A 13,420-nucleotide genomic window follows, 5' to 3' on the forward strand; every position below is an offset into this window, starting at 1 on the left:
TAAGCCCACTCACACTGATTTGTACTTGCATTCTTCTAGTTTCCATCATCCATCCCAGACCATCAGTGTACTTAAAACCCTTGTGCATAGGGCACATTCGGTGTCGGATGCAGAGAATTTGCCTAAAGAACTTGCACATTTAAGGGCGGTGTTCAGAGGCAATGGATACTCGACCCGGCAAATTAACAGGGCCTTCTCCACTAGAGCCAGGAACCGGGAAGTAGATACAGAGGAGAACGCGCCAGCCAAGTCCCTAGCTTTTCTTGCCTTCGTTGGAAATATCTCCTTCAAGATAACGAGGATTCTTAATAACTTTCATGTGAAAGTGCTTTTTCGTCCACCTTCGAAGATTTAGGATTTGCTGGGATCGGTGAAGGATGATTTGCTACTGCGGGAGGTGGCAATTTACAAAATACCGTGTCAATGTGGTATGGCTTATATACACTACTGGCCAGTAACATTGGTGCAACACGAAGATGACGTGCTACAGACGAGAAATTTAACCGATAGGAAGAAGATGTTGTGATATGCAAATCATTCAGAGCATTCACAAAAGGCTGGCGCCGGTGGCGACACCTACAACGTGCTGACATGATGCCTCGTGTAAGGAGGAGAAATGTGTACCATCACGTTTCCGACTTTGATAAAGGTCGGATTGTAGCCTATCGCGATTGCGGTTTATCATATAGCGACATTGCAGTTCGCGTTGGTCGACATACAGTGACTGTTAGCAGAATATGGAATCGGTAGGTTCAGGAGGGTAACACGGAACGCCGTGCTGGATCCCAAAGGCCTCGCATCACTAGCAGTCGTGATGACAGGCATCTTATCCGCATGGCTGTAACGGATCATGCAGCCACGTCTCGATCACTGAGCCAACAGATGGGGACGTTTGCAAGACAACAACCATCTGCACGAACAGTTCGACGACGTTTGCAGCAGCATGGACTATCAGCTCGGAGACCATGGCTGCGGTTACCCTTGACGCTGCATCACAGACAGGAGCGCCTGCGATGGTGTACTCAACGACGAACCTGGGTGCACGAATGGAAAACGTCATTTTTTCGGACGAATCCAGATTCTGTTTATAGCTCCATGATGTTGCATCCGTGTTTGGCGATATCGCGGTGAACGCACATTGGAAGCGTGTATTCGTCATCGCCATACTGGCGTACCACCCGGCGTGATGGTATGGGGTGCCATTGGTTACACGTCTCGGTCACCTCTTGTTCGCATTGACGGCACTTTGAACAATGGACGTTACATTTCAGATGTGTTACGACCCGTGACTCTACCCTTCATTCGATCCCTGCGAAACCCTACATTTCAGCAGGATAATGCACGACCGCGTGTTGCAGGTCTTGTACGGGCGTTTCTGGATACAGAAAATGTTCGACTGCTGCCCTGGCCGGCACATTCTCCAGATCTCTCACCAATTGAAAACGTCTGGTCAATGGTGGCCGTGCAACTGGCTCGTCACAATACGCCAGTCACTACTCTTGATGCACTGTGGTATCGTGTTGAAGCTGCATGGGCAGCTAGCTGTATCTGTACGCGCCATCCAAGCTCTGTTTGACTCAATGCCCAGGCGTATCAAGGCCGTTATTACGGCCAGAGGTGGTTGTTCTGGGTACTGACTTCTCAGGATCTATGCACCCAAATTGCGTGAAAATGTAGTCACATGTCAGTTCTAGTATAATATATTTGTCCAATGAATACCCGTTTATCATCTGCATTTATTCTTGGTGCAGCAATTTTAATGGCCAGTAGTGTAGTAGGACAGACAACGCGTACAGTGGAAGAGCGTTGTACAGAACATCAACGCTGCACGCGCCTACTGCAACCCAGTAAGCCTGCAGTTGCGGAATATTGTATTTCTAACGGACATTCAATGGAGGACGATAAAACTTCGATTTTGGCCACAGCAACATCTTTTTGGGACTCCATTATCAAAGAATCTGTTGAAATAAGCATTGCGGGAAATCTAATGAACCGTGACAGTGGTTACCAATTGAACAACGCATGGAATCCCGTCATCTCCTAAATTTTCTCGAGACGAAGACGCCAGAAGACCTCGATAGCTGCGGCCAGAGACAATACCGACGGCTCCTGAGTATTGCAGTTCCGCCAGCGAGGGCGCTATCGCTGGGTGGTGTGGTCCTCCTGTGTCCGCAACTGCAACGCATGCGCGGCAGTACTATCAGCTCATTATGTAAGACGCAGCGGAGAACGCCTTCGTGAGTCCTCATTCGGCTCACCTGAAGATGGCTGGCAGTTGTCCAGCCGAAATATCGTGCAATGAAGTTTACGACGACCGGCTGCAAACCCGAACTCATATTGAACACTGTATATGTGGCTCATACACGATGATGCACCAGAACATTTTCGCAGCAACGTGCATGTGCATTTGAAAATGCCGTCCAAGACAGTTTCGATTGGTCGGAGAGGCCCCACAGCTTTGCCTGTACATTCTCCAGACCACATTTGACTAATGTTTTCACTAAGATTCTTCAAGGAACTGATGGTCGACGTCACTCACGTCGTATTTTATAACATTACTGATACTGTCAATAATGTTTCAAATTTAGCATACTTCATGTGATTCATTCATTTAGGTACTGTGAAATGGTAATCATAATTATTTCTAAAGAAATAATGAAGTATGTGTAAAACGCGATGATATGAGTTGTACATCCTCAAGCTGTCTCGTACGCAACTCTTTAAAAAGAAGTCATGGTGACAACAAACTGAGTTACGTGACGTAGTACGAAAACAATGAGATTTATAAATAATAACTAGGAGGAAATACATCAGTCATCGACTATTTAATTACTTTACTAAAATACATTTATAGCCTTCCAGTTGAATTAAAAATGATGCACGAACAAAGCAAATTTTAATAAATTACAGTCATTTCCATCTTTCTACTTTCTCCATGGGAGAATAAGTAAACATGTAAACACGTATGTGTGTGTGTGTGTGTGTGTGTGTGTGTGTGTGTGTGTGTGTGTGTGTGTGTGCGCTTCAAAAACGCAGAACTAATTTTGAAATTTATATAAATACGACACGTTACTGTAAATAAATAGCACACAACCATAAGAGAATGAATGAGCCACTTAATACGGATCTGGTGTTTAGGAGTCTTGAAGGACACAACGAATATTTACTACACTACCAGTGTCTTACCTTAAGATACTCCTCTTGTAAGTGCTCATTCTTGAACAGATCGATGATTTTGACGGTGACATCGATCCCAAGAGCCTTAGCAACAGTCAAGGCTACTCTGGACGGTGGGCTGGGAGAAAAGTGATACAGAACTACAGGCATGATTCACGGGTCGTCTGAAAACAAGCAAAATATATTATCCCTTTATAAGAAAGGTGACAGGAAATTTCTAAGTAACTATCACATAATTTCTCTGCAACAACTTTGTCCATAATATTTCAGAAGGTAATGTGCTCAAGAGAGGTATAACACTGAAGTACAGACAATTTATTTATGGAGTCACAGTTGCGACTTTAACAGGATTGCTCAACTGAGAACGGCATTTCTACATTTACTCACCAAGTACACACTGAACACAACGAAAAAGAAAAAAAAAACGCACTACGGCGGAATTATCCGAATGGGAGGAAATCGGTAGAAGTGATGTACACTACTGGCCATTAAAATTACTACACCACGAAGATGATGTGCTACAGACGAGAAATTTAACCGACAGGAAGAAGATGTTGTGATATGCAAATGATTAGCTTTTCAGAGCATTCACACAAGGTTGGCGACGGTGGCGACACCTACAACGTGCTGACATGAGGAAAGTTTCAACCGATTTCTCATACACAAACAGCAGTTGACCGACGTTGCCTGGTGAAACGTTGTTGCGATGCCTCGTGTAAGGAGGAGAAATGCCTACCATCACGTTTCCGACTTTGATAAAGGTCGGATTGTAGCCTATCGCGATTGCGGTTTATCGTATTGCGACATTGCTGCTCGCGTTGGTCGAGATCCAATGGCTGTCAGCAGAATATGGAATCGGTGGGTTCAGGAAGGTAATACGGAACGCCGTGCTGGATCCCAACGGCCTCGTATCACTAGCAGTCGAGATGACGGGCATCTTATCCGCAAGGCTGTAACGGATCGTGCAGCCACGTCTCGATCCCTGAGTCAACAGATGGGGACGTTTGCAAGACAACAACCATCTGCACGAACAGTTCGACGACGTTTGCAGCAGCATGGACTATCAGCTCGGAGACCATGGCTGCGGTTACCCTTGACGCTGCATCACAGACAGGAGCGCCTGCGATGGTGTACTCAACGACGAACCTGGGTGCACGAATGGCAAAACGTCATTTTTTTGACGAATCCGGGTTCTGTTTACAGCATCATGATGGTCGCATCCGTGTTTGGCGACATGGCGGTGAACGCACATTGGAAGTGCGTATTTGTCATCGCCATACTGGAGTATCACCCGGCGTGATGGTATGGGGTGCCATTCGTTACACGCCTCGGTCACCTCTTGTTCGCATTGACGGCACTTTGAACAGTGGACGTTACATTTCAGATGTGTTACGACCCGTAGGTCTACCCTTTATTCGATCCCTGCGAAACCCTACGTTTCGGAAGGATAACGCACGACCTTATGTTGCAGGTCATGTACGGGTCTTTCTGGATACAGAAAATGTTCGACTGCTGCCCTGGCCAGCACATTCTCCAGATCTCTCACCAATTGAAAACGTCTGGTCAATGGTGGCCGAGCAACTGGCTCGTCACAATACGTCAGTCACTACTCTTGATGAACTGTGGTATCGTGTTGAAGCTGCATGGGCAGCTGTACCTGTACACGCCATCCATGCTCTGTTTGACTCAATGCCCAGGCGTATCAAGGCCGTTATTACGGCCAGAGGTGGTTGTTCTGGGTACTGATTTCTCAGGATCTATGCACCCAAATTGCGTGAATATGTAATCACATGTCAGTTCTAGCATAATATATTTCTCCAATGAGTATCCGTTTATCATTTGCATTTCTTCTTGGCGTAGCAATTTTAATGGCCAGCAGTGTAATTGTCGTACCGTATAGCGGGCGACAGTCAGGTGGCATCCCACCATTGTCCAGGGCATCTCCATACACGTCTTCAGTCTGGAATCTCCTTGTCTGAAGTAGGATTGTCTCTAGTGATGAGCCCCGATGACCAGTGAAGACAAGTCTGGAGACGTCCCAGACAACGTTGGGATACGAACCAGACTCTCGTCCGCCATATGGCCCGATAAGCAGGAGTCGTGGTCTGGGGTGCCATTTCTTTTTATAGCAGGACCTCTTTGGTTGTCATCGGCGGCACACTTGCAGCATAGCGACACGTCAACAGTATTCTACACTCCCTTTTGTTGCTCTTCGTGGTAAATCATGCAAGGGTTACACTCCGACAAGATAATGCCCGCCCGCACATGGAAAGAGTTTCTACTGCTTATCTTCGTGCTCGCAAAACCTTACCTTGACCAGCAAGGTCGTCAGATCTCTCAATTGAGAATGTTTGGAACATTATGAACAGTGGTCTCTTAACCATTTCGGGATTTTTACGATCTATCGCGTCAGTTGGACAGAGTTTGGCTGGATATCCTTCAGGAGGACATCCAAAAACTCTATTAATCAATGCCAAGCCGAATAATCGCTTGTATAAGGACCCTGGGCGGACCAATGCATTATTTACTTGGTCCATTTGTGAAGCTCTTTCTCCTGAATAAATCATCCAATTTTTCTGAAATTGTTTGTCTGTACGTGTACATCACATCTACTGATATCCACCCCATTCAGACAATTCCTTCGTGGTGCGTCTTTTTTTTCTTGGAGTATATTGCAAGCTTGATATATTTGATTCTTTTATGATCTTGCCAAGACATTTTACCTCGCAACAAGAGCTCATATTTTATGAAATATATGATGTTGTGAACAACTAGTTTGAATAAGTAAGCAAAAAGTTGTGCAGAATACTTATAACACCGCTAGAAGGAAACAACAAAATGGTTCTGAGCACTATGGGACTTAACTTCTGAGGTCATCAGTCCCCTAGAACTTAGAAATACTTAAACCTAACTAACCTAAGGACATCACACACATCCATGCCCGAGGCAGGACTCGAACCTGCGACCGTAACGGTCGCGCGGTTCCAGACTGTAGCGCCTAGAACCGCTCGGCCACCCCGGCCGGCAAGGAAACAACATTTTGGTGACAGCAAAGACGCCGTGAAGGGTGTCCCAAGGGTTACATTTCAGGTGCGTTGTTACTGCTTACATGAGAGACTAACCTTCCAATTAAAAAAAAATCACGAAAGTTAACATTTTTCCAGGCAACACAGGCATTACGAGCTCACCGGACAAAAAAAATCAGTCACTTCCTTAAAGAAAAAAATAAAAGGTCACCGGTGGCTTTGGAACACTGTGGATGTCACAGAACTATTAACAGGTGGACATGTGACCCACAACAACTAGCGCAAATCTTGACACTGAAGTGATGTGTATGTGCCCAATGAATTGTATGAAATTTACACAGTAAGACAGGTCGACGTCGAGATGTGAAATAATATCAGAAAGGAGCTGACGTGTTTGGAGGCGCTTATGATCACACCGTGAATGAAGCTGCCAGATTTAATTGTGTATCAATGCAGAATCCCCAATTTGTCTACGAGAAATGATAAGAAGAGCAGTCAAAAAGCGAACAGGGACCAGAGGCGGGCGTCACGCCTTGTCAATGAGAACCAGTTATGAAACCGACAGAAATTGCTGTGGTCGGTGAATTCGAGCCCTTCTCAACCAGCTTGCGAAAGAACATCGTGAAGGGAACTGCATGCACTAGCCATTAGGGAATCAGGTACCTTGCAAAGGGCCACTGCTCACAGCGGTGCATACAGCGACGGGTCTTCAACAACACAGAAACTTTATAGTATTTGAGAATAAAATTCAGTCATCATTTGCACAATTATTTTTATTTCACTTTTTGAACAGATTAATCTACCATCTTTAGAAGCCTACAAAACCTGGGATGTTATAAATCATTAGAACTTGGCCATACACTTATGTAAAGCTTGCTTGCCCGCATCTCGTGGTCGTGCGGTAGCGTTCTCGCTTCCCACGCCCGGGTTCCCGGGTTCGATTCCCGGCGGGATCAGGGATTTTCTCTGCCTCGTGATGGCTGGGTGTTGTGTGCCGTCCTTAGGTTAGTTAGGTTTAAGTAGTTCTAAGTTCTAGGGGACTGATGACCATAGATGTTAAGTCCCATAGTGCTCACAGCCATTTGTAAAGCTTGCTTAATATTAAATTTGTTTCGCAGATGTCAATGTTTTCTTCACACACACATAAATCCATGACACACCCAAAAATGCACATATTGTATATGATAATTATAAATACTATAAAAATTGTAAGTAAGGTATATAGAGGCAGTTTATGCAGGATGGTCAGAAACAGTCTGAAAAAGCTTGTAAGGGTGTTTCAGGGGAAGCTATGCTGAGAAATAATTGTTACGAAAGAAATTCGATCCGTTGTCCATTTCCGAGTTATTTAGCATTGAATTTAGCTAATCAGGTCGTTTCGCGCGCAAATTCAAGCTTGCACGCGCTAAACTGCGATCAGGCACAGATATCGGTGGGTCCGTGAGTTACTACTTGCTCAAATGCTCATTACCATTTCAAATTTGCCTTTTTCGGAAGTGATAAATTTAAGCTAGGTGAGCAACAGCTACGTTTGTACAGTTTGAAGAAACAAAACGGAGAACACGTTTCGCAATACTTTTTCCGACGGGCTGCTTAAATTTGTGCGCGACGACCCGATTCGCTAACCTCAATGCTAAATACTAACTCTGAAACGGCACAACATATAGAATTTTTCTCTTAGTTATTTCTCAGTACAGCCTCTCCTCCGACACCTTTACAAATTCTTCAGACTGTTTCTGACCACCTTGTACATTGTATTGTATTGTATTGTATTGTATGTGAACTGGGGGCCTAGAAACGACGGAGAGGCTCCGCCCCCGCCACAGCTGCAGTGGTCCACAAACCCACCACGACTACCGCGGTCCACTTCACCCCTCCGCCGCCTCACACCGAACCACTCTTTCAGGGTTATTGTGCGGTTCGGCCCCCGGTGGACGGCCCCCAGGGAACTCCTCACACCAGACAAGTGTAATCCCTATGCTTGCGTGGTAGAGTAATGGTGGTGTACGCGTACGTTGAGTACTTGTTTGCGCACCAATCGCCGACATAGTGTAGCTGAGGCGGAATAAGGGGAACCAGCCCGCATTCGCCGAGGCAGGTGGAAAACCGCCTAAAAACCATCCACAGACTGGCCAGCTCACCGGACCTCGACAGAAGTCCGCCGGGCGGATTCGTGCTGGGGACCAGACGCTCCGTCCCAATCCGGAAATCCGTGCGTTAGACCGCACGGCTAACCGGGCGGGCTACCTTGTACATAGTATATTTGAAAAACTTGGCACATAGTTCCAAATAAGCTATTGCTGACTTTAATATCTGTAAGGAATGGGTTACAGAATGAACCTCTTGGAAGAGACTGAAATATATAAACATTCCTACCTAAATTCCAAACATTTGTTGAACGATCAGCTTGCATTGAAAAATAAACGCTATTTTCATTTTATATCAGCTCTTATAAAATGGAGAAAACTAGCCCATTCTTTGAGATATTAATATCAGCAATAGCTTATGTCGAACAATGTGCCAAGTTTTCCAAATGTATTATATATAACATCCTTCATATATTTTATGATTTTACACGCTTTTACACACGTTAGTTGCTGCTATGTCAACATTTCCACTACATAAATAAATGTGATTCATTTACTGTAGATTATCAATCTATCTTCATAATTATCACATACAATACTGTGTGCACAATTTTGGACATGCCATGACATTAGGCTTTTGTGAAGAAGATACTGACATCTGCTAAAAAATATTAAGTAAGTTTTTGTAATTAATTTCTTATACTTTACATAATTCTATGGCCAAATTCTAATGGTTTACAATATCCCAAACTCTGGAGGCTTCTGAGGATGACGGATTAATCTATTGAAAGCCGTAATGCGCAAAAAAGTAACTGTGCAACTCGTGACTATTTTATTCTGAATTACATACCACAGTTTCCGAGAAAATAAATGCTATGAATAAAATTATAAAACTAGATAATAGCTGACTGATGCATGTGTTGTGATTCGATGATTCATAATTTAGCCTCTTTTCAAATAAAGTAAGGAGTCAAGGGTACCAATCGTGTAAAAAATCGTTTAAACCTGTGTGTGCATAAAGGGTGTAGCCCGGGCCAGAGATTGTCTGGAATGTTGTCCGGCTGTTTTCTTGTACCGTGACCTGGGCAGATAAATTCAGATTACAGTGAACCTAAACCAGGAAGCTAACTTCAGCATTTCGGTAATCAAGCGTTGACCTTCCTTCCACATCATCATGATGAGTATGCTGCGGACAGCCGCGCCTTCCAAGATGACGACAGCCATGTTCGCAGGGCTGCACGCACGCGTTCCTTGTTTGATGATCACTCAGGTAACATACCACATCTCGAATTACCCGCTACATCAGCCGAACTTAATCCCAAAGAAAATTTCTCGGACTGCACGAATGCCTGGTCTCACAGTGATTTTAACGAATGGAATTTTCTCTAGCTTCCAAAAAAATGGCTCTGAGCACTATGGGACTTAACATCTGAGGTCATCAGTTCCCTAGAACTTAGAACTACTTAAACCTAACTAACCTAAGGACAGCACACACATCCATGCCCGAAGCAGGATTCGAACCTGCGACCGTAGCGGTCGCGCGGTTCCAGACTGAAGCGCCTAGAACCGATCGACCACACCGACCGGTCTAGCTTCCAGCTATGTCAAGCGGTTAAGTATCCAAGAGATGTCGGACAAGTGTTCATTGGCCGTTGTCAAGTGGTCACTACTTAGGCGAGGTGCTTTCGCCCGAAAGTTCATGGATATCACCTGACGCGACTGTGCTACAGAATCTAATCATCAATGAGTGGCTTGAGCTGCATATTGCAAAGAAACTTGTGGACTCTCTTCCTCGCTGAATTGCGGCTACTATCAAGGAAAGAGAAGGTCTTACCCTGATGGCCCTTTGGGGTGATTAACTTTTACTTAGTTTACTTACGAGGGAAGCTCAATAAGTAAGGGGACACTTTTTTTCTGAAAGTAAGTTGGTTTTATTCAGGGTCCCAATGCGCCATATTACTCCCCACTCTCGTGACTAAAAAACCCTATTTTCCAGCATAATCTCCGTTCAATGCGACGGCCTTAATCCACTTTACTGGGAAGGCATGTATGTCCACACGGTACATGATACTGGTCGACGTCAGAGCCAATGTCTTGATGCATCAGTAACCTCCCCATCATCTACTTCCAGCAGAGTGCATCCTTCATTGGGCCAAACAGATGGAAACTGGAATGTGCGAGATACGGGCTGCAGGGTGGATGAGGAAGAACAGTCCATTGGGGTTTTGTGAGCTCCTCCGGGGTGCGATAACTTGTGTGAGGCCATGTGTCGTCCAGCAGAAGGAAAAGTTCGTTTCCGTTTTTGTGGCAACGAAACGCAGAATTTGTTCCTTCAGTTTCCCGAGAGCATCACAATAAACTTCAGAGTTGAACATTACCTAACCCCTTCAGAGTCCCAGAAGACAGTGACACAGTGACCACGACTTGACCGGCTAATGGTGCGGCTTTGAACCATTTCTCTCGAAGAGAGATGGTGTGACGCCACTCCACAGTTGTCGATTTTGTCTGATTCGATGTGATGACCCCATGTCTCATTGCTTCTGACAATGCTCGACACAAAACTGTCGCGGTCAGCCTCGTAAAACGCAAACAATTCCGCACAAATGGTCTTTTGTTGCTCTTCATGTTCTTCTGTTAGGCAGCGAGAAACCCAGCTGGCACACACCTTTGTGTACCCTAATTGGTGCCCGCCCGATTAGTCGAGCAGTCTAACACAGGGCTTTCTGGAGTGGGAAGGAGCGCCTGGTCCCCGGCACGAATCCGCCCAGAGGACTTGTGTCGAGGTCCGGTGAGCGGCCACTCTGTGGATAGTTTTTAGGCGGTTTTCCAACTGCCTCGGCGAATGCAGGCTAGTTCCCCTTATTCCGCCTCAGCTACACTATGTCGGCGATTGCTGCGCAAACAAATTCTCCACATACACGTACATGCGTTCCCTGGGGCGGGGGGGGGGGGGGGGTCTCACAAGGAGCCGAATTGCACAATAACCCTGGGTTTCGTTGTGGGGCGGCGGAGGGGTGAAGTGGACTGCGGTAGTCGTCTTGGTGTTGTGGACCACTGCGGCTGCGGCGGGGACGGAGCCTCTCCGTCGTTTCTAGGTCCCCAGTCAACATACAATACAATACCCCAATTGGACGGCGAGTGTGTCTGTACTACCAACAGAGACAACCAGCTGTCAAGTGAGATGTTCGATTGTGATCCCTCGATCACCTCGAATGAGAGTGTCCGACGTTCCAACATTGCACGAGTCACCGCTGTGTGCGGCCGGCACGCGAGAGATCGGACAGATTTGTGCGACCTTGCTACGATGATGACAAACGCCTCACCCATCGACTCACCGTGCTGTTGGTTCACTGCCAGATCTCAGTAGACATTCTACAAGTGCCTATGAATACCTGCGATGCTCTGATTTTTTGCCAAAAGAAACTACGTGACAGCTCTCTGCTTGGAACGCACCCCCTTTACAGACGCCGTTTTCAAGGCTACATATAGCGCTGCCACATACTGGAACTTCACCAAACTATAGAGGCTGACGCGCGAATATTCCGTGACGAGCAAGAAGTAGTATTTAACAGGTGGATGACATCGACGATGGAAGGAGATACAACAGACTGAAGGAAGAAGCTGAAGACAGGGAACATTGGCATCAGAAGTTTGACATACGAAGACACGGACCTTCCACTAGCATAACACTACATAATAATAATAATAATAATAATAATAATAATGTAAATAAAATTGATTTTATTTACTTCTTTTAGAATAAAATACAGTATACAAAGCGTAAAGTAGTTCCTCCAGGAGTTCCAGAGTTATGCTTAAATTTCATCCTTTTTCATTCTTTATGTCCACCCCCATTCCTAGACGCGTGGGGTAGCCCTGGTTCGATGGTATTTTTTACAGGTAGTAAGTCATATTTGTGCGAAATTTCGTTGAAATTATTCTACGCGTTACAGAGTTATGCTAACCCCTCGTACACCTCCATAGCCCATAATATGTAATCCCGTATAAGGTGTGATTCAGTTGTCACACAGGCGAAAACGCTCAATTGTCACACAGGCGAAAACGCTCTGAGGAAATTTTATTCTCTGAACAGCCAGCGAGTATTTGTTTTTCTCAGCCATTCTCTCACTGTGAAGGTTTTGACCTGACACATTTATGATTCTTTCTACTACGTTCTTCAGACCGTTATATCTACATCGTCAGGTCGATTTAAGTCATTTAATATGGCATGTGTGTCTTGTAACTACAACTTATGTGCAGATTTGCCAGTGTCTTTCAATGATCACAGGTTGCTTTTACAATCTTACCTACGACCTAGTCCGCCCCGGTAGCTGAAGGACAACGAGACGGGTTCCCGTCCTAAGGGCCCGGGTTCGATTCCCGGCTGGGTCGGGGATTTTCTCCGCTAAGGGACTGGGTGTTGTGCTGCCTTCATCATCATCTCATCCCCATCCGGCGTGCAGGTCGCCCAATGCGGCGTCGAATGTAATGAGACCTGCACCAAGGCGGCCGGACCTGCCCCGCAAGGGGCCTCCCGGCCAACGACTCCAAACGCTCATTTCCATTTACCTACGACCTATACCCTCACACAAAACTCGTACTTACAATATATCCATGCCTTATAAACTGATATAAATTCACTTCATGGTGGAGGTATAATCCTCCGAAATATGTACTGGAAAGTATAATATAAAAAATGTGACTCATTAGACTAAATTGTGGTTTCCATTCATATTCATAACGGTCATGGTCAAACCAAACCTAAAATGCTCACTTTGAAATTATTTTTTTCTTCATTTTGTTTATGCTTATTTCCAGTGGTTGAGTCGATGTAATAGCAGACGTCAGAGCTTAATCCACCAGACGTCCCATAATTCTCTTTCAGGGTTGTAGCACGTTTTAATTGGCTTTTAGTAACCAATTCAGCGTCCAGGTCATAGAATTAACTTAACCCCTTCAGCATTAACTAACTCCAAACAAATTAATTATTGTATAAATACAAAACTCAAAGTGTATTTTATCAAATGGCAATATATTTGAGTGTACGGAAGTCACCTTTATATGGGTAAGGTACTAGTACCAGCATTACAGGCCAAACAGTGTACTTCTTCATTTTTCTTTACTCTCATG

General features: G+C 45.2%; 1 protein-coding gene across 3 annotated transcripts in view; it reads right to left on the reverse strand.

Moving 5' to 3' along the window:
- The window catches only part of LOC126094913 (glutathione S-transferase D7-like), a 91,968-nt gene that overhangs the window by 30,884 nt on the left and 47,664 nt on the right, over positions 1 to 13,420 (reverse strand). For all 3 annotated transcript variants that reach the window (XM_049909557.1, XM_049909556.1, XM_049909555.1), the window contains exon 2: positions 3,187 to 3,341. In XM_049909557.1, the coding sequence (XP_049765514.1) occupies positions 3,187 to 3,327 (141 nt within the window). In that variant the 5' untranslated portion in view covers positions 3,328 to 3,341. The remainder of the gene's footprint in view (positions 1 to 3,186; positions 3,342 to 13,420) is intronic.

Source organism: Schistocerca cancellata, chromosome 8, assembly GCF_023864275.1.
Source record: "Schistocerca cancellata isolate TAMUIC-IGC-003103 chromosome 8, iqSchCanc2.1, whole genome shotgun sequence".
In the NCBI taxonomy this organism is placed as follows: domain Eukaryota; kingdom Metazoa; phylum Arthropoda; class Insecta; order Orthoptera; family Acrididae; genus Schistocerca; species Schistocerca cancellata.